Source organism: Ciconia boyciana, chromosome 2 (genome assembly GCF_034638445.1).
Source record: "Ciconia boyciana chromosome 2, ASM3463844v1, whole genome shotgun sequence".
In the NCBI taxonomy this organism is placed as follows: Eukaryota; Metazoa; Chordata; class Aves; order Ciconiiformes; family Ciconiidae; genus Ciconia; species Ciconia boyciana.
Window position 1 is genome coordinate 165,947,066 of NC_132935.1, and position 23,160 is coordinate 165,970,225.

General features: G+C 52.4%; 3 protein-coding genes across 5 annotated transcripts in view; 1 reads left to right on the forward strand and 2 right to left on the reverse strand.

The window, feature by feature from the left end:
* The window catches only part of GJC2 (gap junction protein gamma 2), a 41,473-nt gene extending 37,740 nt beyond the window's left edge, over positions 1-3,733 (reverse strand). Inside the window, exons 1-2 of one of the 2 annotated variants that reach the window (XM_072854868.1) lie at positions 3,615-3,733; positions 736-815 (exon numbers count right to left, since the gene is read on the reverse strand). The gene's annotated coding sequence lies outside the window, so the exon portion shown is untranslated. Of the gene's footprint in view, positions 1-735; positions 841-3,614 lie in introns of those variants that run through there. The other variant, XM_072854867.1, reaches the window with a different exon arrangement.
* A 2,003-nt stretch (positions 3,734-5,736) lies between these two features.
* GUK1 (guanylate kinase 1) lies at positions 5,737-21,575 on the reverse strand. Of its 2 annotated transcripts, XM_072854872.1 has the most exons (9): positions 21,456-21,547; positions 18,844-18,896; positions 14,814-14,927; positions 12,992-13,033; positions 11,716-11,812; positions 7,833-7,971; positions 6,778-6,862; positions 6,373-6,458; positions 5,737-5,914 (listed from the first exon to the last, which is right to left on the reverse strand). In XM_072854872.1, exons 3-9 carry the CDS (start codon positions 14,923-14,925, stop codon positions 5,879-5,881), a joined length of 597 nt encoding a protein of 198 aa, XP_072710973.1. In that variant the 5' UTR covers positions 14,926-14,927; positions 18,844-18,896; positions 21,456-21,547; the 3' UTR covers positions 5,737-5,878. The 2 variants fall into 2 exon arrangements, with proteins under 2 accessions (XP_072710973.1, XP_072710972.1); XM_072854871.1 differs by lacking the exon at positions 18,844-18,896 and having other exon boundaries at positions 21,456-21,575.
* Positions 21,544-22,988, forward strand: MRPL55 (mitochondrial ribosomal protein L55). Its single transcript, XM_072854873.1, has 4 exons — positions 21,544-21,616; positions 22,217-22,326; positions 22,506-22,695; positions 22,772-22,988. The coding sequence occupies exons 2-4, from the start codon at positions 22,301-22,303 to the stop codon at positions 22,913-22,915; spliced, it is 360 nt and encodes a 119-aa protein (XP_072710974.1). The 5' UTR covers positions 21,544-21,616; positions 22,217-22,300; the 3' UTR covers positions 22,916-22,988.
* Positions 22,989-23,160: the final 172 nt, after the last annotated feature.

Genomic DNA, 23,160 nt, shown 5'->3' on the forward strand with positions numbered 1-23,160 from the left:
CTCCTTTCGTGCCGGGGGAGAGAGAAATCAGGCATCAGGAGGGGGATGCATCCCCAATTTCACAAGCGTCCGGTAGTACCAGTTGCTGCTGCACGCAATCTGAATTGCAGATGGCTTCTGGCTATTTACGGGGCTGGAGCCATGTCCCAGACAAGCGGAGTCACAGCTGCTATTGTCAGAAAAAGCTGAGCCTGTACTGGATTCCCCATTTTTTGCCCATTTTTGGAGCCTGGGAGCAGGGCTGAGCTCGAGAAACGGGGAGCACAGTGTTGATGCCAGTGTTTCAGTGCTTCTCGCAGTGCGTGCCACCCCGTCTGGAGCCAGTCGGGTTTATGGATTGGCATCCCGTGCTCTCCAGGGATGACACAGTTGCACATCCAGTCGATGAGGCTGACCCAAATACAGTCCCCAGCAAGGCAGGCACATCCCAGCTCCCGGTCCGGCTGCCAGGGCAGCTCTTATCCTCGTGGAGCCAACGGAGGTGGAGACTGCATGACTCTTACAAGCACCTTGGAGCATCACATATCGATGGGATGCTCCCCAATACCCTGTGCTAGAGAGAAAATCTCGATCCTTCCCCACAACTTGCTTTCCAGCAGCAGCACGGTCAGGAAAAACGAGCCCCAGAGGAGCAGTGTCTTGGCTGAGGGGTGTCGGTGTGGGTCGGGTTGGGTCCCTCCGGGGTCAGTTAGCCCCAGCGAGGGTTACCAGCAGTTGTGGTTTTATGGGACCTACCTGTTGTCGGCGTTGGTGGTGCTGGTGGGTATCTCAGCGCGAAGCAGCAGCAACTGGCGTGTGGTGGTCACCTCGCCGTCCTGCGGGAGAGCACAAAAAGGACATCAGCATCCCCAGGCAGGGACCACGTCACCCAGCATAAGACCAACCTCAGCTGCAGCCCCCTAAAAAAAGCCCACATTCCAGCATTGCTGGATTCCTTGGCTAGGGAAAGCCATTCCCAGTCCACCGAGCCCACCTCCCTCCTGCTCCCGCGGACACACTCCTCATCTGCTCCAGCACAAAGTCAGCCGGCTTCACGTGGCTCGTGAGACGCCGGAGGATTTTGCACTGTGGTGGGTTGGGGAGCGCTGGCAGGTCTCACCCTGTGGCTCCGCTGTGGAGGGGTGACCCCAGGGAGAAGGATCACACCCCAAACCCCCTGCAGTAAGGCTCTCGGCTTCTGTTTGAGGCCATGCAGGCTGCCGGAGGATTTCCTAGAAGAGGTTTGCAGCATACCGATGGAAATGCAGGCACTGGATATAGCAGGAAAAAAAAAGGGGTTTTTTTTTGCCAGAAAAGCTGGTAACTGGTGGCCTCAGACCCCTCAGCCATGCCAGGGCCAGGCAGCACTAACCCCACTGACGTGCTGAATGACCTCTCTGGAAGGTCCTAAATGCACGCGAGGAGCCCAGGCTGCCTTGCAATAAAGTTTTTCTTCCCCAATAACTACTTCTGACAGCACTCAGGTCGCTGTAGCCACAGCCCTACCCATCACACGCCATCCCCGTGCACCGATGTGAGCACATCCCATCGCACCTGGGATGCTAAATCCCAGCACTCGCGATCAGAAGCGCGCATACAGACCGAGCTGGACGCTGACAGGCAAGCCAGAAAACCACAGTTATTCCTACTTCTTTTTTTCCTCGTTGGTGGTTTTATACGCCGGCCGCCCAATTATTTCCCAGGCTGGCTCTGCCCCATGGTGCCTTTTTGCAATGGCACAGAAGGAAGCTTGAAAATCGGGGCTGCCTCCAAAAGCACTGAGATGCCAAGAAAAGCCACGGCAAGGACAAGTCTCTGGACCACAGGATCATTGCAGGGGGACGCGATGCTGGAAGGAGCCACGGGCGGATGGGCTTTGGGCTAATTTTGGCTGCTTGAAGCTATCCTGGAGCGTGGCTCCAGCCTTTCTTGGCTTCCCCCAGGATAATCTGGGCACTGGCTTCGAGGACTGCCTGCCCTCATGCATCCCTGCATGATGTCCTTCCCAGGCAGCACCTCGGTGCCACCGGCTCAGAGCAGAGGTCACCTCTGCGTCTAAAGCCACCAACCAACCCCACGTTCACCCCTTGAAGGGGTATGTCTATTGCCAAAGACCTTGAATGAACAGGAGGGTGGGAAAAGTGATCAGATCCTGCCCCAAAAGCGGTGTGTCAGCCCAGATTCAGCAAAAACCAGCCCAGATTCAGCAAAAAAACCACAAGAGCAAGACTGCAAAGTTATTGCTTTGAAGCAAAAGTGCTATGGGGATTTTTTTTTTTTTTTTTTTTGGCATTGGCTCCAAAATACCCTCAACCCCAGCCAGGGAGAGCCCCCGGGGCAGGTTTTATCCCAGCTCTTCCCCGGCGTGGCTCCTCACATCATCCCACGTACCCTTCTCATGGGGATTAGCCTTCCTCCCTCAGCATCCTCCTCCTGCAGGGATGTAGGATGAGGTGCTGCCACACTTCCCAAAGCGTCTTGCAGAGCTGAAAAAAGCTGAAATCTGTCCAATTTTATACCAGTCTGATGGACCAGGGGGAAAAAAAATATATATATATATATTAAAAACCCTCTTTTTGTGACATTTCTGTGAGGAACCCAGGGGCAAGCCCATTCTTTCGCATGGGGATACCGCAAGATGGAGCGGCAGGAGTCACAGCCACACTCGGGGGGGGGAGAAATTCATCCCCATGGTCCCACGCAGCCAGGTGACAAGATTTTTAACTGCTGTTTGGACAGCTAAATAAAACCACATTTGACACCGTTAGCTTCCTCTTGTCCTTCACCTCGCCCACCTTCACCCCAAAATGCCCCAAACCCGTTGGTTGATATGTTCAGCACCTTCTGCCTGGAAGATCTCCTAGATGGGAAATAGGGTCCCCCCCAGGACCAGCATCTTTAATCACAGAAAACCCCTGGGCAGGGAGACTCCTGTGCCCTCACTTTGCCACAGTCTGATCCCTCGATCCCATCCCCAGCCCCACATCGAGCGCCGGGAGCAGTTGTTTGCAGTTGTGTAGGAACACTGAATTCGGCAGCCACCACAACTGCGATGCTCAGCACAGTCCTTGCCTGCCCCAGGGATGCAGGGATGGCCGCATCCCCAACGAGCCAATACCGAAAATACGGATCCAGAAAGGTATTTATGGTTGCAAATGCAATTAATAAAAATAGATGTCCCATTTTGAGGAGGCAGAAATTAAACCCATTTCAACAGGTGCCTTCGCTCACCCCATTACAAGATTCGATGTACAGCATGGCCCCTCGAAAACACCAGAGCAGCACTGCCAACAGCTGCCAAAAACGACTCGCGAGAGATGCTCAACAGCCGTATCACCCGCTCGGCGACCAGCACGGCTCCAGCAACCCGCTCCCGGTCCCTCCACCACCCATCGCCGTCCCAACGGCCACCCCGTCACCTCGCGTTAGCGCCGGGCATCCAGGCGTTCACCGCTTCGGTCCGTCAGACACAGCGGCAGCCGCTAAAAGCGGGTCACCCGATATAGGGCAGGTTATTTAGGACTTCCCTCTCCGTTACCACCAGGGAAGGGGGATGCAAGTGATCTAAATGACTTTTTTTTTCCCCATTTTCCAAGCGCTGACGGTGCTGCCTTCCCGTCGCGGGTACCACTCACCTCTCCCGGAGGGAAACCCAAAAGCTGGGCTCGGGACTGGCAGCCGTGCAGCTCTCGGGGTGTTGGCAGGAGGGCTGAGCAGGCAGCGGCTGGGCATTTCCATCTGGTGACAGCACCGCAGGTCCCACGCGGTGGCCGGAGACCACCCGACTGAGGCCAGCACCGTGTCCTGCACCTCAGCGTTTTGCCGCTCTGCAGCACGGGCCCCCTGCGCTTTCCTGCTGTCATTTCTGCCATCTAGAGGGGACATTTCCCCATTGCAAACGCATCCCTCAAAACATAACGAAACCCCATGATTCAGAAAAATATCACAGTCCATCACTCGCCGCTGCAGGAAGAGCCTGGCCACAGCGATTCACACCATCAGGATGGGGAAAACCAGATGCTGTGAAGCAGGTACACCTCCAGAAAATTTTGGGGGAGCATCTTCCTGGGCATTTAACCAAAGCTAGAACCTTGCAACGTGAAACTCATGACAACAGAAAGGAGGATTTCACAGTATAATCTATAAAAGATATATTTAAAACACCCAAACAGAGGCAAATGATCAAAATAATCATCAACTCTCATCTTTCTAAGTGCAAGCAAGGTACTAAAAGGGTTGCCCAAGGTCTGGTTCTGCTTATTGGTGTCCACAACATGGAGGATGGATCTTGGTAAATTAGGATGGAGCTGGATTGAGAGGGACTGCAGGTGTGCCAGAGCAGAGCAGCTGGGTAAACTGGAGATGGGGTATGAACAGGATGAAACCCAAGAGTTGCGTTTAAGGTACAACCATGCCCTGGTAAGATGTGGGTTTGGTGAGAAAATATCACAGCCTGGCATTGCACAGTCCAGCCGTTCGTGGTCTGCACGATGCCAGCTTGATCTGGGTTCAGTTTGGGGGAAGACGGCTGGAAGCCACCATCTGTGGGACGGCAGCTCTGCGGGATTCGCCATTTCTTGAGGATCAAATGCAAACCGCCTGTGTCCTCCAGGACAACAGGCTCTGGGACAAGCGACGCCTGTTAGCAGCAACTGTTCCTTCCATGCAGCCCAAAACCAGGTTAACCACCTGGAGGTACCAGATGCAACATTGCTCGTCTCTCTCCCACACTTACCTCTGGTGAAGGTTGGGGTGCTTAAAGTATAGGGGCTCAGTGAGGAACCAACCCCTCCAAGGAGGCTCAGGATACGACCTGCTGGAGGGACCAAAAGGCTCAGAAGTTACATGAAAGCATCAACGTTAAGGCTGAAGAAAGCTGGGGAAGTGCAAAGCATCCTCCCGGCCCCCGTGAGGCAAAGCTCTCCACGTCTCAAGCCAGAGACCAGCATGAGGGACAGTGGCTAGATCAAATAGATCCCTCCTAGGAAAAGGGATTTATTGCTGCCCTCAAGCATGTCATCCAAAAAGGCTGTACAGCTTGGGAAGGAAATCTTTTCTCCCCCAACTTGTGGGTACAAGAGCATCTAAAAATCTACCTGCACCTAAACTCAAGTGGAACAACAAGTACATGTGAATTACAAGATGGCTGCCAGGATGGCAGAGAGGAGGAGAAGCTCACAGTACCTTTCCCCCAGAAAAGAGGGCAGCAGAGAGATCATAGCCTGCAAGCATTCCCTTCTCTCGGCTTATTAAACAAACCCATCTGTTCACAAGGACTGCGGTCAGAGCAGCCGAGCCGTGCCGACATGCTGCTCTGCCACAGCGACACAACAAAACACCGCAGAGGCCGAGGGTGGCAGGCACAGACGATCGGAAACGCCTGGAGGAGCTGTAGCCAGATCTGCAAAAGCAGGAACCAGAGGGAGCAAGAGGATGCCAACACTTGTGATATCAGGTGCCAGTAAAGATGGGAACCCTTCTGTCTGCAGGTGAAAGAGGGGGTCACGTCAATCTAAGTAGCTCCCTTCTGTGAGTGGCGTTAGCTGGGCACAACATGGACCTCCACAAATATCGCAGTGGGATCTTAAGCCACGTGCCAGGGCTGCAGCTGCCCAGATAGCTGCTCTACAACCTCGCAGAACGGCTCTGCCCTTCGGCAGCAGATGCCGTGCAATCGCTTCCAAAGCATCCGCCTGAGGTACCAACCTGGGAGAGCCCACGCCGAGTGTGTGGCAAACAAACACAAGCGTGACCGGGTTTCATTTTCTTTTCTTTTAATAGAAACATCCTAGAGTAACTTGGGAGGAGGATCAGCCTAAAGGGAATGTCTCTCGGAATAAAATGGTGTGGCGTGCTTTGGGAATGATGTGCAAAGTTAAAACGTCCAAGCAGGCTCAGCTCAGGACTTCCTGGATTCTTGGGTCTTCTTGATTTCCTGCAAGGAGATCAGGAAAACAACTGAGCATCTGCCGCTCTTTGGGAACAACTCAGTTTCACAGCTCTGGAGACCACGAGCATTCATCTCCTCAGACCAGCTCCACAGCATCACAGGACCAAGCCCAGAATTTACACATGAGCCTTTAGGGACAAGGCAAGGTTTGACTTGGAGGCTCTTCAGAAAGAGCACCCCCCCTTCCATACTGTCCAGGGATGTACGTTTATTTTGCCCCTAACCCAGTATCGTGCTGGATCCGTTTCCCACTCTTAGGCCACTGATCCATCCCCACTCATATACGCGATCTCTACTCAACTATGTCACTCAGCAGCTCTAAACAGATCAAGTGTGGGTATGAGGTCACGTTTCTGTGTCTGCCTATAGACAGACCCTCACCTGCTCAGCCCACATGTCATGCCTGCCTGCGGAGCGAGGCAGAAAAGCCCCAAACAACTCACCTCCAGGAGTATCTCCTTCAATTCGGAATAGGCTTTTTCTAAATCATCATTAATAATGACCAAGTCAAACAGGCCAGGCTCTTTACCTAGGGAAGGAGATGAGGACAGAGGAGTTAGAGAAGAACATGTTCAGTCCCTGCGTCATCCCTCGTGCATGACCTGAGTTCCTGTGGCATTTTAATATTATTATTTCAGCCACTGATAATGCGCTTCTCTGCCAAGCGCCCACAAGGAACTGCAGCGGGAAACGATGCAGTATGGTGCTTTGATCAAACTCAGCTAATGTCCAAGCCCTGCCAGCACTCCTTGGAGAACACACGTCAGATGTTCATGCAAAAAACAGCTCCCAAATCACCAACACATCCCCTCTCCCTGCGCACATCACTCGAAGACCCCTGGACTTACTAAGTTCCAAATCTACGCGGGCTGCAGTCAAACGCTTCAGTAAACTTTCTTCTGTCTCAGTCTTTCGGTCACGTAGTCTTTTTTCCTAAATCCAATGACAAACATATTGGAGAAATGCGTGTTCCAAATGCTGCACGCAGAAACCACCACCCACCTCACAAGCCAGTGCTGTCTGCCATTTGCTACTGCCAGTGACCACAGGCACGTGAGATAATACTCTGCAAAGGGTGAGGGGCCCCATTCACAGCCCAGAGCAAACCAGTGGCCAAGCTGGGTTTGGACTGAAGATCTCCTACCCAGAGCTCAGGTTCCCAGTCTCTTTTTCCCCCTCCCTGTTTTTTGGGGGTTTTTTTGCAGGTACTGCTGGGAGATGAAATCTCTCTGCTGGGCTCTGGCACCTGGTGCTGTTGGCTTCCTCCTCCACAAACTCCATGAGAAACACAGACTCAGACTAGGTAGACTGCCTGATCTACTGAGAGCAAGAGGGGAGAGCCGAGTCATGGGCTTCTCTGCCACATACTCCTTGCATGGCTTCAGCAAGTTGCATCTGTGTGTCTGCATCTCTCCCTGAACCATGAGAGTGATTTCGCTTCTCCCAGGAGCACACTACGATATTATATAGGGCCCCCTAAGACCAGAGTGGTATAGGATTTCCAGCGCTGCAGAGAACCAGCCTCCCTCGGTTTAACTTTAATATCTGGAGGCACATCTCAGCACAAAAATCTCCTCCTCTCCCCAGCATAAGCACAAGTAATGCCTTTAAAGGCTCGCCATGCTGCAACAGAGTCTATAACCCAACGCAGGTACACACACTGAGGTGTGGAAACTGTACAGGAGGGACTAAAAAAAACAGGGCACAGGAAGATTTATCCCTGTGAGCCAGAGGTTGGGGAGTTAGACTGGGCAGAGGTAACAGTGTGCTCAGAAACGTCCTCCCACCCTATTCTATGGCCCTTAGAGTACAGATGAATCAATGAGGGGGGAAACCCCATCGCTTCAGAGCAAGACGCTGATTACCTCTAACTGCCTAACGGCAAAGGAAGGCGGTCGCTCACCAAGATGTCTATGGACGGAGGCTGCACGGAGATGTAGATGGGGTTCAGGTCTGTCCTCTTGATGTTCTTCACGCCCTGGATGTCAATGTCAAGGACGCAGATCTGGTTCTGGGCCTGAACAGCCTGCACTGCACCTTTACTGGGGACAGAGCAAAGAGGGAAGGGGTCAGAGTGTTCAGCCATAGCAGTGGGGGTTTGGTGTATCCCCCTCCAGTAGCAGGCCTTCACCTTGCAGGGCTCTCCTGTGCCCAAATTGTGGCAGGAGAGAAGAGAGAGCCTGCTCTGCTCTTGCTAAACAGTTTCTCTTTCCCCCAGTATCCTCTGGGTCCCTGGGGTGGAGCAGGGACCTGCTGTCTCCTGCTAGAGAGCCTGGCAAAACCACGACGGAAGGTGTGGAAATGGATAATGTGCAACTAGCCCACAAGCAGTGTGGATCAGGTATGGTCCATAAAGCTCCTGCCTTCAACAAACACAGGAGCAACCTTCACCAAAGGGCAAAAACACCGAGATCTTTCCTTCTCCAGAGACCCACCGATTTCTGTACCCGTGTGCTCTCCTGAAGGATGCTTGATGGAGATGGATGCTCCTGCCTGGGTCGCAAGATGCACAATTAAGAAAATATTTTTTAAGTGGTGGTTCTTGCATGTCATTAAAGATGGTATCTCTTCCCCAACACGGGGGAATTGCCTCGAGCTTGTTCCTGAACACCTACAATTCTCCCTTGAAAAGCAGCAACACCAACCCTCTCCTGGTGCACTGGAAGTACCTGGACTAGTTACTGGGTAGCAGCCCTCTTGGGAGACTTTTCAGTCAGTATTTGCACAGTGCTGGGCACAGATTCTCCTTCAGGCCAGGGCTCTGTGGCATGATGGACAGTGCGGAGAGAAGCCCTGCCAGGAACTCAGAGGTGGCACTGCATGTTTTGAGGTCATGAAGTCAGGAGGTCATGCAATGGAAGCAGAAATTAAGAGAAAACGCTGCCCTACAGCCAGCCTCCAACTTGCTCAATTCCCTGCCCATATCCAGGGCACCTCTTTGGACCTCACCTTGTCACCCTGCACCACCAAAGTTTGCTCCCTGGTACCCTCTGCAAAGACATGCTGAAAACAAGACTCCCTTAAACAAATGCTCTTGTGTTGTCTTATACCCCAGGAAAGGGGAGTCACAGCTCCAGTGAAACAGGATTCAGGACCCCCAGCCCTCCTCCCACAGCTCTCACCAGCCCTGCTCCTGGCTGTGCCAGACGGGGAAGGCAGGGTCTTCACCGACACAGAGGGAAAGCACCCACGGGTGTCACGCAGCAGCTGCTTGCGGCCACGGCACTGCTGTTGGCAGGGTGTGCAGAGGAAGACGTGACAGCGCCGACACAGAATCCTGAACCCATGGGTACCACAGCTACATGACAGCTCGTTGCAAACACAGCTGGAGAGGACAGAGGCAGTGCAAGCAGAAGGTGCCTCTCGGAGGAACAGGGAGCAGATCCGAGATGGGGAAAGCTGTAAAGATTTATGGGAGCCTGCAAGCCCAGAAAAGCCCCAGTGAACAGAGATGAGCAACGGAGCAGTCCAATACAGCGGTGCTGTGAGCTCCTCATGCCAGACGGTGCAGAAGAGCAGGCAGACAGGCAAGCCTTGGGGTCCTGCAGCTGGTGTGGTCAGAGCAGCAGGGTCTGCTGCCTGCAGAGACGCTGCCATGATGGGGTCACGCAGGACGATGGAGGTGGCTGGTGACTTTCCTCCTGACCTGGGAGTCCCACAACACAAGTCACAAACCCCAACAGGAAGGAGAAAGCTGAAGCGAAGCTGCGAGACCAGCACTGTACCCTATACAAATACAGAGGTTTGCTGCTTGCCTCGGTGGGCAGCAGCAAGAGCCCAAATCTCAGCACCGTCCACCGCAAATCCACAAGAAGTCCCCAAAATGCCTTGGTTTGCCTTGTGAAAGCCACAGGCTTCATCTGGTATCACCAGATATCAACTAGCTCCTGCTACAACCCATCTACAAAAAGCCAGCAGCTCTCAGAGCCCTGAAAAAGAGAACCCATGCCTGCACTCTGATCTCAGCCTCTAATTTAAGGCAGCTTCAAAGAATCTCTGGTTTCTGTGGGCAGGACTCAGTGCTATCCCACAGACAGGGCCCTTTCCGGGCTCTAAAATTAAACAATTAATTTTTAGTTTTTCATTATTACTAGCTGATGAGATTTAGGAAGCAGAAAGGATAGGCGAAAACGTCAGCTATTCTGATAAGCATGAGGGACTCCATTTTATCACACACCTGATTAGAAACATCCTTAGGTACCTGTAGAGGAAACAGAGGTTTGGAGAGTTTCTGTATTTATTTTGTTTGCAAACTGGTCTTTATGGCTGAGATGCTTTAGGTTAATTTCAGCCTCCCACCCTGCATGCCCACCACCACAGGCAGAGCACAGGCAGCGTGAATATGCAGAGGGCACCAAAGATGAAAGTGAGGGCCAGGGAGAAAAGCACCTCGGAAACAAACCCAAGCACGTCATTTAATTTGGTTAAAGTATCAAATTCCTGCAAATTTCAAGGAAATTGGCTGAGGAGAGATGTCTTCTCACACCCACCCTGAGGAAAAGGCACCACAATCAACTCCGCCTACGTATCAGGCATCAGAAAGCAGCTGTCTCCTCCACGCTGCAGCCGGACGGATTAAGCAGGACACGTGTGAAGGAAGGAAGCCTGTCCTATGCAGGATGAAGCCAGGGATTAAGGAGCATGAACTTGGCTTCTCCTTGATGCTGGGTATTTGGAAGATGAGCTGTCAGGTTTCGCTTCTCTTGCCAAACCAGCAACACTGGAAGTATCAAGGCCAGGGCAGGGGATTGTGCTTCTCCATCAGCCTCAGAGGGAGCATGGCCAGACCCCTGCGAGGCTGCCCTTAGCTGTGGTGACAGCAGTGACGCCTGTGCATGTCACATTAAAACAGCTACGTTACTGAAATGCAAAATCACCAACTGTTCCTTCAGAGCTGTACAGAGCACGTTCGGTCTGGGGGCCTTCTGTTGGCACCTCCCGTAAGGAAACCATCCTCAGAAGCTAACTTTGCCATCTCCAAAAAGTCCTCAAAAAAGCACATTCAGCTCTTTAAGAAATGTAAGTCTTCCTGAAAAGCGTTTCGGGCAAGTTTCTTTAATACGACTAATTAAATATCTCAGGAAACATTTAACTTTCCACTTTAGCAGGTCCTTTACTATAGTGCCACAATTTCCTCACAATAATTATATAAGATATCTGACTTCTAATTAACATTGCAGCTTAATGTTTTATTGATCATCAGCTCCAACGCCCAGGGCAATGCTATTTTAAAATCCACCTAACTCTTTAACCCCAGTTAAGGGTGCCATGCAATTTATCTGTTCGTAAGCAGCCACTTTATCAAAGCAGCACGCATACTTGTTTCACAACAGCCAATACAGATATTGCTTCTGCTCCTGAATTCATCGTATCCAGACCATTAGGCAACGCAGGGATAATGAGAGTAAGTCTCTATTCTGATGACTACCCTTTGCAAGCACTTGGAAAATATTAAGGAGCGCAAATAGTCTGTGAAAATCACCCTTGTGCAAGAAAAGTGTTAAGCATATGAACTACTTCAGCAGCCCTCAAACACTGGAGGCTATAGACAATCTTGTAACACAACGATGATTTCATTATGATGAGCTAACTCTCTGCAAGAGTTAATTTTGCCATCTTAATAAAGCTGACAAGGACCCCGCTATCAAAATGAAAGGCTTTGCTTACGGTAAGAATCTGCGTGTTTGGGGGAAAACAGCGTTGTTTAAGTTAAAACATTTTTTTCCTTCATCATCTCAGGTCCTGGCACCACCTGGTTCAGCAGCGACAGCGTCTGAACTGCATACCTCGTCCCGTACATATTTCCGGAGAACTCTGCGTGCTCAATGAATTCACCAGCATCAATTTCTTTCTGCATTTCCTCTCTGGTCACAAAGTGGTAATCTGGATAGGGAAAACAGGAAAAATAGCCAGAAATTAACAGCTTTGAAGGTAAAGTTCATGGTCAAAATGACACCCATGGGTGCTTAGGGGAGAAGCACCTTAAAATCTGCTTTGGACAACGCTGGCAGACTGCAGATATCTACTGCCTAATTACTGTATACAGCATCCCCTCTCCACACCAACTGCCCCGACACCTGCTCAAAATGCTGTGGAGCTTTCTGTGTGGCCAGACATGCTGCTGTACCCCCCTTCTCATACCCTTTCCCCTTTCTGGTGCACTGGGAAACTCCCCTCAGGGGTGGAACACATTACACCAGGACTGCCAAAGCCCTTAATTTGAAAGCATTTATGATTAAAGATTAGAACGGGACGAGAGAGAGAGAGAGAGAGAGAGAGAGAGGAGATAAAAGGGATCATCAAAACCAAACGAACTAAAAAGGAATGTTTCTCTATCTTTTGTTAAAATTCCTCCCTTTCACTTCAGAGTGAAAGCTGCCGTCGGAAATTAAGTGCAAACCTTGTTTGATTCTTTCTGAAATATGCAAACAAACTAGAAAATAGAAAAGCAGCTGGCCAGCTGCACACAACCCATTAATACAGAAAAAAGCATCTCATTAAGCAGTTGCATTTTCTAAAGCAGCTCACATTTGAGGTACTTCACCAGAGCTACCTGGCACTTCGGAAAACCAAGACACTCAATAACCAAGTATGGACCAGGGCACTTAAACGGAGAGCCCCGCTTCGAAAGCCTCGGCCAGCGAGTCACAGAGACAGCGTCTAGAAAAGAAAACTGGCAGCACGTGCTCTGCCTCTGTTAACATTTCACCGCTTAATTAAATTTTGGGTTTGTTGTGCCAAGTCCATCCCTCTTCATTACCTTCTCTCCAACGCACGGCACATGCTGCAGAACAGCAGTAAACGGCTGTGGTCTCACTGCCACTGAGATGAAGAACAGCAGTGTGTGTATGTATACATATTTATACACACATATACATACACACTCTCAAATAATATCATTACTGAATGTCTGCCTAAGGAAATGCACCCTATAAACATAAATGTAGAACTAACTTATCCGCTAGTGGGGATTCGTGCATGCACTTCACATAAAAACTTAAAATTTTTCAGAGGAATTATTTGCCGAGTCCGGTGAGACAGGCCCACCTGCAAGACACTCACCTTTGCCATTTACTTCTCCGGGTCTTGGCTGCCTTGTGGTATCTGTAAGCAAAAACCAGCCTTGTAAATTTTGCAGATCACCCAAGGAAGTAATAGTATCGAAGAAATAAAAGCACGTATGCAGCAGATTAACCCAATCACATAGTAAGCTGATCCCCTATTTAAAATGATCAAAGCTTCCGGAATCAGCTAGTGTAACACACAACAACATGCAGGATTGGCCTTTCACAAAAGAATCCTAGATAATCTGAAAACAATCAATTAAGACTGTTAGGGGCTGAGCGGTGAGTGTGGGTCTTACCAGGCTGGGCTTAGTTTTCAGCTCTGCTACAGCTTTCCTGTGTAATCCTAGACATGTTATTTGGACCTCTGCCTCAGTTCAGGGGAATTAGCGGTGCCCTACTTCGCAGAGTTATCTTCATTTTAAAAGATCACGTAGCACCTACACAGGTGCTTAAAAAAGCCAGATTTAACGAATAAGGACAAACTCCTGCATGAGGTAGGTGAATAAATCAGACAGTCTTTGAACCCTGTTGGAAGTCATTCAAACTAGTATTATTTTAAGCACATGCTCTGCAAACCAAAAAGGAGCTGATGGTCATCATGGAGGGCAACGCTGATTATTTTATTTAGGACCAGCAGGAGTTAACCTAATGCAATAAGGCTCTCATCACCTGTAAGTTTTTAAAAAGCACCAGTTGCCAAGGTCTAAGCGGCCTATGGAGATTTAGGAAAAAAATATCTACCAAGATGCAACGTTGGGGAAAATGATAAGATTTAGTTTGGAGTGAGACGAGAGATTCAGTTGAATCCAGAGCATAGGACAAAACACGCAAAAGGAAAGAAAATGTTAAGTTTTTTCCTCTCCAGTAACATTAAATGTTTAAACATCCAGTATTTGCTCTTTCATGGTGGAATGAATGGGGATCTCGCAGATCTCAAAGCAAGGATTTCACTTGCAGTGTTAGGACAGTAAAAAACATTTTGGTAAGGTACTTAAAAACACCTTGCAGAGCTCCAGGGAAAAATCAGGCAAATGAGCTGTGGACACAGCCCAGACTCTCAGGGTAACCTTTAAGGTGTCACTCAAGAAAAAGCAAACAAAATTAGTATTGCAACAGGCAAGCTGCCTGAAGAAAATTCCCTGCACTTACTCTGTTGTGGACGCAGGAGGACTTCAGCACTGCCTGCAGCAAGGCATGAGTGGACTGAGCTGGCCAGCCAGGGGTTATTTTCACATTATGGGGAACCATCCCAGGTAGAAAAAAAAAGGACCCTTGGCCAGCACTTAGTGACCGACATAGAAAAAGTCAACAAACCACCAGAGCAATGGCAGGAGGAGGAACGTACACAGGTGAGGGGGTGAACTGTTTCACTGACTGACCCAGTAATGAGATGGGCTTCATGAAACTCTTAATTTTAAATCTGAGACTCTGGTGTGCAGCCCCACGGCTATTAAAATCCAGGTGGATGAAAAGAATTGGCTTTTGAAGTAGAGGTGTGGGGGGATTTTGTTACTTTCAGAGTCAAGAATCACTCAGAAAAATCTCATCAGGTCTCTGAGCTGTGTTTAGAGGTGTGGGGAGTCACCAGACCTGGAAAGGGTGCTATTCCAGACAAATCTTAGACTTGTCACTCAATACTAGTAGTAAAAGGTGTCCTGACTTATTCAAACATCCCAAAGAACCCACAGACAGACTAGGACACAGGCAAGCCATGGAAGCCCATTATTTGGGACATGAATACAGCTACATAAGCAGGCTCTGGGCTAGCGGCCCTGAACTCCTCCACTGCCCTTCCCCAGAGACATACGGATACTCACGGGAGACACTGAAGCCGAAGATGTTCTCGTAATCTTTAAGCAATTTCTTTAACAAAGTGCTCTTCCCTGCACCCGATGGGCCACTCAGAACCACTGGTCTTGGTCCCTGCATGGCTAGACGGAAAAGTACATGTCTGGTTAGAAACACCCATGAAAAAACACAGCTATGGATTCCCAGGGGTGCTTGGCCCCACAAAACAGCATCTATCCTTTACCCTCGGGTGCAAGTTTCTGCAGGCAAATCTGAAATGATGAGAAATCACAAGGGCAGAGCTGAAAGGAACTAACTGAGAGTGCAGCAAATACCAGGGAAAATCAAAGAACTATTAAATTAGCAAACTGGCTGCAGACAGTGGGAACTGCCACCTCTGTACTGCCGCTAAAGATCCGGGCTGGGAGCCCTGAGGACTTGGATGTCGTTTTGGATAGCAGATAACGGAGGCCACCAGCAATGCTGCAGGATAACTTCACCTTGCTTTGCTGCTGGCCCCAATTCTTACCTGGAGAGTAAATACCTTGGACAAAAAAAGGACATGTATCACTGCAGCGTGAACACTCGTTCTCAAGGGACTGAGGTTAAACTCATAGGACATAACCCAAAGAAGAGGAGGAAACTGGGCTCCAGCTGCCACTAAACTGGGATAATTCAAGCCAGCTCTGTCCTAGCTCTGTTCTCTGTCACCAGGGTTGGGTCCCTCTGGGACCCAAATCCTAGGGAAAACTTTCTCTAACAGGAGGAAAATGCTGTCTGTGTCTGGTGGCATCTGGAAACATCATGGGACATCCACACACACTGGGCAATGGCAGCTTAATACCTGTCCTTACTAATAGAGGCACAGTCACAGCTGCTTCCCTCTCACGGGGAGAGGCCTCAAGGAGTGTTTGCAGGAGATGCTGGCAAGAAAAAAAGGGCAGAAATCGGCCAGCGTTACACATATGCAGCTCCGAGCGAAGGGATGGGATGCCCGTGAGATCACTACACCTCCTAAGTACAAACTACGAGCCTATGATGGAGAGTTAAATATTTCCTATCAGTCCTGGGATAAATACCCACACACAAAGCCTTTTACCATAAGCAGACAACGTACTGAAGCCTAGACCCAGAAGCCCAGTGCATCCTCCACCACTAAACCCCAAAGCCTTGCAACAGCAGTCTGAACATGGGCGTGATCTGGGACACGAGTATGCTTTGGGGTTTATTTCCATATTTCCTGGAGCACTAACTCCAGCTCAAGGTATCTCGTGGCAAGAGAGAAGGGTTTGCTTCCTGGTACAGGAATAAAAAAGGCAGCCTGGGGCCACACAGACCTTTCTGCAGTTGTTTCTTCAGACAGAAAGAAAAACTGGGTGTTTTCATGTGCCTGCCTCTCTGGGGAGGAAGAAAGGTTAATTATCAACATATGAATAAAGAAAATCCTGTACAACAGCGCAGGGGGTACCGCTGGGGACCCTCATCCATCAACAGCAATTCAGCAGCTTCTAAACCAGAGGTGATGACGAGAGTGGGAAAAATCAAATGAGCCTGTTTTTCCTATTTAAAAACAATTAATTTCTGCAAGCAGTAAAGCCCCTGGAAATGCATTTTTTTTAACCTCATCTGCTGGGTGTGGCCTCAGGAGCAATCAGCTGACAGACAGTATAAGGCCTTTCCATTTTAAGTTAGATCATTGCAATGTCACCCCGACCTTACAAATCACTTTTTAAACAGCCTTAAGCCAAATGCCCTCTCTTACAAAATCAGCTGTGGATCGTGCAGCAGGCTAATCTAGCCGTGCTGCCTCCCTGACCCCAAGCCCATGTGAGCCGGATACCTCCTCATCCCCAAATCCCTCCTGCACAGCTCTGCGATCACGCAGGCACCTATCAGGCAGCACGACAGCTAGAAAATTACACGAGTTTTCCCTCCGTTCCCTGAGGATGCTTTGTACTCATCTGAGCAGAGTTAATCCAAGCCTGTATGAATGGATGGGATGCCAGCAGCAGCTAACATGGGCATAAAACCACACACATTCAATCACTGTCCAAAATGAAACGGTCTTTTTTTTTTTTGCTGTTAGTGTCCTCCAGGTGCTGCAGCCCCAGAGATCTGCCAGATCAGAGGTTCTCCGGGGACCTCAGAGGACCAGTCCCATCGTATGTGCATAGCCACGTTGCTGGATTAGGCTCCATCATCCAAAAAAACCCACAACGAGGCCGAACAAACTCTAGGAAGTCCTTCTGGGGACCTGTCCTACCTTTCCCTTAGCCCTTGAGCTTTGATAATTTCCAAATATCACAGATTTTGCCTAAATGTTCAACACCAAAAGAGGAAAGCACACCCTCCTGCACCTCCTCACCAGCGAAATGCTATTCAGTGCTTGCAGCAAGGAAGCAGAGGGGCCCTTGCCGAGTTGTCCAAAGCATCTCCCTCTCTTCTGCCCCTGCCAGTTCCTCTCGCCCACATAAATAAAACGGGTGAGCCCTAACCGCTGCTTGCGAAACACTCCAGAAGAGAAAAGAGGAGCTACGCAAAGTTCATCGCCCTCCAGTCATCCCAGCGCACTTCGCCACACGTCTGCTCCCGAACGATGCTCCTTCATCACACACCGCTTTCCTCAGCCACCACCAAAACCCCCCGCACGTGACATCTGGATGGCAGCACGGACTCCGTCCGGGTGTTTCACAGCTTCCCCTCCACCGCGATCTGGCTGGGTCAACAAGAACTGCTCTGGACGCACAAGTCCCGGTCCCTGCCTGCAGATCCCAGCCAGGACGCTCACATCCCAGCTAGAGGGAAAAGAGCTTTCCTCTCTCCCCCCTCAAAATTTCATCCGCCCTTTAGGAGGCACCGATAGGAAAAGGGGAATTTAAAGCTGCCCAAATCACTTACAATCATTTCATTCAACCCCAGGCAAACTGGGAAGGGATAAGAGGAATGGGCAGAGCGCTGGCTGGGAGCAGGCTCAAACACATCCTTACCTTTTGCTTTTACTCCCTTTCAGCCAAGGTATAAAGTTCAGCTCCTCACAGCAGCGACAGGCTTGCAATACGAGCGAGCCAGCAGAAAGCTGGGCTATTTGTGAGCTGCCTAAAGCCTTAATTACCGAGCTGCAATTTTAAGATGGCCAATGAAAACCGCTTGCTGGTCTTTAATCTCCTCTTGTGGTTTCTTCTCCGCTCCCTGCTCTCCCAGCTGGTAAAGCCACAGTCAAACGCTGCTAACGGGCTGATGGGTGCCGGCGCGTGCTGGCCCGGCACTTCAGCAAACAGCAAAACTGTCCCTGTCTCCGCACGTAACCTCACGGATCACACGTTCCCCACAGTCACGCAGGGAAGAGCTGCTATCTGTGGGTCAGAGGGAGGTGTGGTCTCCCGGGCGAGACCACCAGCTCGTTCAGGTTGGAGGGGGCCTCAGGAGGTCTCCAGCCCACCCTCCTTCTCAAACGTAGTGTGTTTTTAGCTGGCGATCAAGTAGTGATGCCCACAGACACCAAGAACAGATGGGCTCTTAGATAGCATCAATGCACATCGAGCATAAAACCCAGGATATAAAGCTGCTACACTCGCACAGCCAACAGTTGTGTGGTTGAGGCAACTCTTCTAGAAAAATCACTCGGTCTTGGTTTTAGCCAGGATTTCACCTTCCGCAGACAACGCCTCTCTCCTTTTGGACTGAACTCTGCATGGCTGTTGCCTCCAGCCACTGCTTTGCCTCAGGTCAACGATTAGGCTACTTATCCATCGTGAAAGCAACACGGAAAATCCTTCTCTTGCCCACGCAGATCTGAACCCAAGTCTCCAAATAGCATGTCCCAGCACCTCCATGGTGGGACCCTGCAGGGTCTGTGCCACCCTGCCTGTCTGCTGGTGCTGCTTTTCTACCTGAAAGAGCATCGGTGGGGTGTCAGGGGAAGATGGAGATGCTCTCCTTTACCTTACTCGCTTTTTTCCCCAAAAATACTCAGAAATAAAGTGAGAAAAGACACATGGGTTGCGATCACAGATCTCACTTCTTTGGGAAATGGGCTAAAAAATAAACCAAGAGACTTACAGGTGCTTCCTCTTGCCTCCCTCCAAATGTATCCCTTCCCTTTCACTGCAGATCTGCAGAGGAAAACAAGACGTAATTTAGAGGGGAAAAAAGCCATTTCCACTGCCAGATGAAGGGGCTGTGCTGTTGTGGGTGGCAGACGGCAAACTCCCGGCTGGCAAACTGGGAATCTGTGTCAGCCCAGAGCAAAACCAGCCCCCACGGAGCATTTTTGGAAGGCGCTCACCACCTGGCACGGTGAGGGATTTTGGGGACAGCGGCTCAGGGCCGGACAGGTGAAGGATGAAGACGTCCTGGGAGCGTGAACAGAAGAGACAATCTCTGTCTCGAGACGTGAGCAGCGCAGACGTGGGAGCAGGTGCCTTCTCCTCCACCCTCAGATTTGGTTAAACATGCGCCCTGACCCTGAGAAATCGCTCATAAGGACGAGCCGGTCTGCACACCAGCATTACTGCCCTCCCCAGGCTTCTCTGCTCCCCCAGTCCTGTCAAACACAGCTTCTCTCTCTCTGGCAGCCTGAAGCCCTCAAAAACCACAAGTAAAGTGCCCAAAAAAGCCTGAGAAACCCGATCTGGTGTATACAGGGCTTTTTAAATCTCCTGTTTGGTTCCCGGCCCAGTAAGGCATCTGCACAGCACATTGTCAAGCTGTTTGCAGCAGTAACATTACAGGTACACGCTTATTTTGAGCAGAAGCTCAATTTTTTTCCCCCCTTTGCTCAGATTTCGGCATTTTCAGAGCAGCCAATCTGCAACTATCTAGCACAGAGGGTCCCTGACCTCCACTGGGTTACTCCTAAAACCGTTTTGGATCCAGCCTAACCACCACATATCACCAAAACCACAGCGGGCTGGAGGCGATCAGCAAGAGAGCAGCAGGGCTATTTAATAAAGATCCTTGTATTTGGGGGGTGCCACACCTGGGACTGAGGACAAACGGCCACAGAGACCCCACTGGGCTGCAAAAAGACAAGGTGGTCACCAAAGAAGGACGCAGGAGGTTGTCACTAGGGAGAGGAGCGTTCCTCGGTCTGCTCCCGCCTGCTAAACTCACCCTGGATTTTAACTGGGAGGTGGCAATGCAACCAGTAAAGCAAAGGACAGACATCACAAGAGTTAAACAAAATTAATGCTGATTAGCAGAGAGGCTTTAAAGAGAAGGTAAAGCCCCCTTGCGAAGTAGAAAAGAAGATTAAAGGACAGTTTCCCTGGAGGCCCAAGAAAGGTCTCCTGGATTAGGATTATAATCCCATTCCCTATTTTTAGCAGGTTCGTTATAAAGCTGCAACTCCCACCTTTCTAAGTTTTGGGACACTTTCTGAAAACCTCGCCCAGCTACAATAACACAACAAGGTTTAATATTATCTGAGAGCAGGCGAACGCTCCGTGTCTCGTGTGCGAGCAGCCCTAAGGGCAGGATGTCCCCTTGGCCAGTCAGATGGCACCGGTTGCTCCAACAGCCACGGTCCCAGACCCACGCTCATTCACTGGGGGAACGGGTGGGTGAAAGCTCCGGGGCTTCATTTGCAGTTTCTCAGCAGGCAGAGACCGTGCAGTACAGCTGGACTCAGAGGTTCTGCCCCAACAACTTAAATAGAGAATTATTTGCAGTACTGAAACAGGAGGAGAGCATCCCCACTGCGGTACCTAGAGCTGGTGGGACCACTCAGCCACCTTTATCCTGGAAACAATTATCTACAAAGTGCTAATTAGTCCCTCCGCTGGCTGCACCGCTTCATGTTGCTCGCTTTGCGGGGAGCAATGGTGCAGCAGGAGGAACAAGAACCGCTTGCTCAAGGTTACTCCAGAAATCATCTAGGTCCAGGCCACAGATGAGACCAGGAGTCAGTCCAAGACCTCATCCTACCACAAAACGGGACCAGTTTAACCAACCAACTGGTTTGAGCCAGTTTACCCAGCTGCGTAAATGTCTACAGAGGTGAAGCTCAGACAGGTGTGGTTTTGCCATCCGCTTCCCCTCACGTGCATTGTGTTTCACCACAGAGCTTTATTTTTGGATACCTGAAGGGTGCTTACCCCAAAACTCCTGTCTTACCTCACCGTCTTGCACGGTACCCACAAAACCCAACCGATTCAGCCTGCAAACCCCCCGTTTGGCTTATCTAACCGGGGAGGGGGGACGGGGACACCTCAGAGCCACCCCCAAGCAGCGCAGCTATGGGGACCCGGCGTGGCTGGAAGGTCGGGGACAACGCCAGCCCGGAGAAAGCCCGGCAGGGCTGGCCGGCAGCCCGACGGGGTTCAAGCCTGTCCCACCGCCCGCACCCACGGCCGTCCTGCGTGGACAGAGCAGCACAGGCGGGCACTGAGAGGGGGCGAGGGGGGAAGCTCATCATCCCCAGGCCAGCTAGGGGCCAGCCCCCCTCAGCCAGGAGCCGCGGCGGCGGGAGCAGCACCGCGGGGCCGGCTGGGCCCCCTCAGCCGAGGACCCTTGTGAGGGGCTCAGCCGCCCGGAGGCCGGCGCCCATCGCCCCGGGGCCGGCCGGGCGTCACCCCCCGGCCACCTCGACCCACCCCCAGTCCGGACGGGCCCCTCAGGGAGGGCGGGAGCTCCGCACCCCCAGGACGGGCCCCCGGCCCCGCCGCGCTCACCCGCCGCCCGGGCGATGGCACCGCGCAGCCGCCGCCAGCTCATGGGTGAGGGGAGGGGAGGGGAGGGGGGATCCTTCCCAGCAGCCCCCGCGCCGCCGCCGCCGCGCACCCTGACGTCAGGCGGAGGGGGCGGGGGGAAGAGGAGCGCCGCGCGCCGGAGGGTGCGGTCACGTGAGCGGAGGGGCAGACCACCAGCGCGGGGCGGGCGGGGGGAGCGGTCAGTGAGGGGGGCGCCGGGACCGAGCAGTGCGGGGGCATGGCGGGCCTGCGGGGAGCCTGGGGCCGACCCATGGTGGCGGCTGGGGGTGCGGGGGTGGCAGCTTGGGGGGGCTGGGGGGCAGCTTGGGGCCGGGCCGTGACGGGACGGGATGAACCATGATGAGGGGGGCGCGTTGGACCGAACCACAGCGCGGTAGGGAGAGCCGCCGGAGGGGGGGCTATCCTGGGCTGAACCATTGTGGGGCGGGAGGGTGGCTGGCTTGGGCCGAACCACATTGGGATGGGGTGGGGGAAGCCATCGTGGGGCTGAACCATGGCCGGGGTGGGGCGGTGGGGGGGGCATTATGGGGCCGAACCATGACAGGGGCGGGGGGGGGGGGCATGGTGGGGGCTGACCCATGGCAGGGGCGGGGAGAGCCATGGCGGGGGGAGCCATCCAGGGGGTGATGCATGACGGGGAGGGGACCTGGGGGACCACACCGTGATGGGGACGCGGGGCTGTCACCCCACAGCTGCCCCAGCAGAGCTCCTTGTCCCCCCAGGGTGTCCCCAGGAGGCTGCCTCACCTCCCACTCCAGCGGCCGGGGGCCTACGTGGAGGATCCGGCCTCGCTCGCCTGCACCGGGATGGCGGCCGCGAGTCGGGCACTGAGGTGAGCATGGCGGCGGTGGCGGTAATCCCCCGGGAGAGGGGCCGGGTCCTTCTTCAGCGTGAGCCTCGGTGGGGCTGGGTTTCGTGAGGCGACGGAGGTTCACGTCCTCCATCGTTTAACCCGCCGTGGTGACCTCTCGCCACGCTGGCTGACTCCGCTCCCCTTCGCCTTCCCACCAGCGCCCTGCGCCTCGACGCCATCCCCAGGCTGCTGCCGCTGCTCGCCGCCTCCAGCCGCAGCAACTCCAACCGCGCCTCCGTCTCCCACCTCCACAGGCAGCTCTACGGCCGGCTCTACCCCGTCCTCCTGGTCAAGACCGACGGCTCCACCGTCCGCCTCCGCTACAAAGAGCCGAAGAGGATCCTCATGGTAAGGCGGGAGGTGGCGGGGGGCGGGCTGGGGGTGAGGCGAGGCCCCGGGGGGGGTCTCACGCCATCCCCCTCAGCTGCCCCTGGACAGCAGCACGCTGCCCGAGGCGGAGCGCAAGGCCCGGCTGCGGAGGCAGTTCCCCAGCAAACCGAAGGCCGGGACGGAGGAGACCTTTGAGGGCATCGACCTGGGCACCTACAAGAAGTTCTGGAAGAAGTGAGGCTCTGAAATAAAATTAAAAAAAAATAAAAAATAAAGGCGGGAAACGAAAAAAAAAATAAAGGCGGGAGTCGTCGTGGTGCAGCTTTGTGGGGGTTTTTTGCCTCGGTTCGTGACTGCGGTGGCACCGAGGGGAGCTCCGCCGCTTCCCCCCTCCTTTCGGCGGCGCGGTGGTATCGCCCGCTTCGCAAACGCACGCACCCCTCCCTCCCCCCCCCGCCGGTGAGCGCGGTGGTAGCGGCCGGG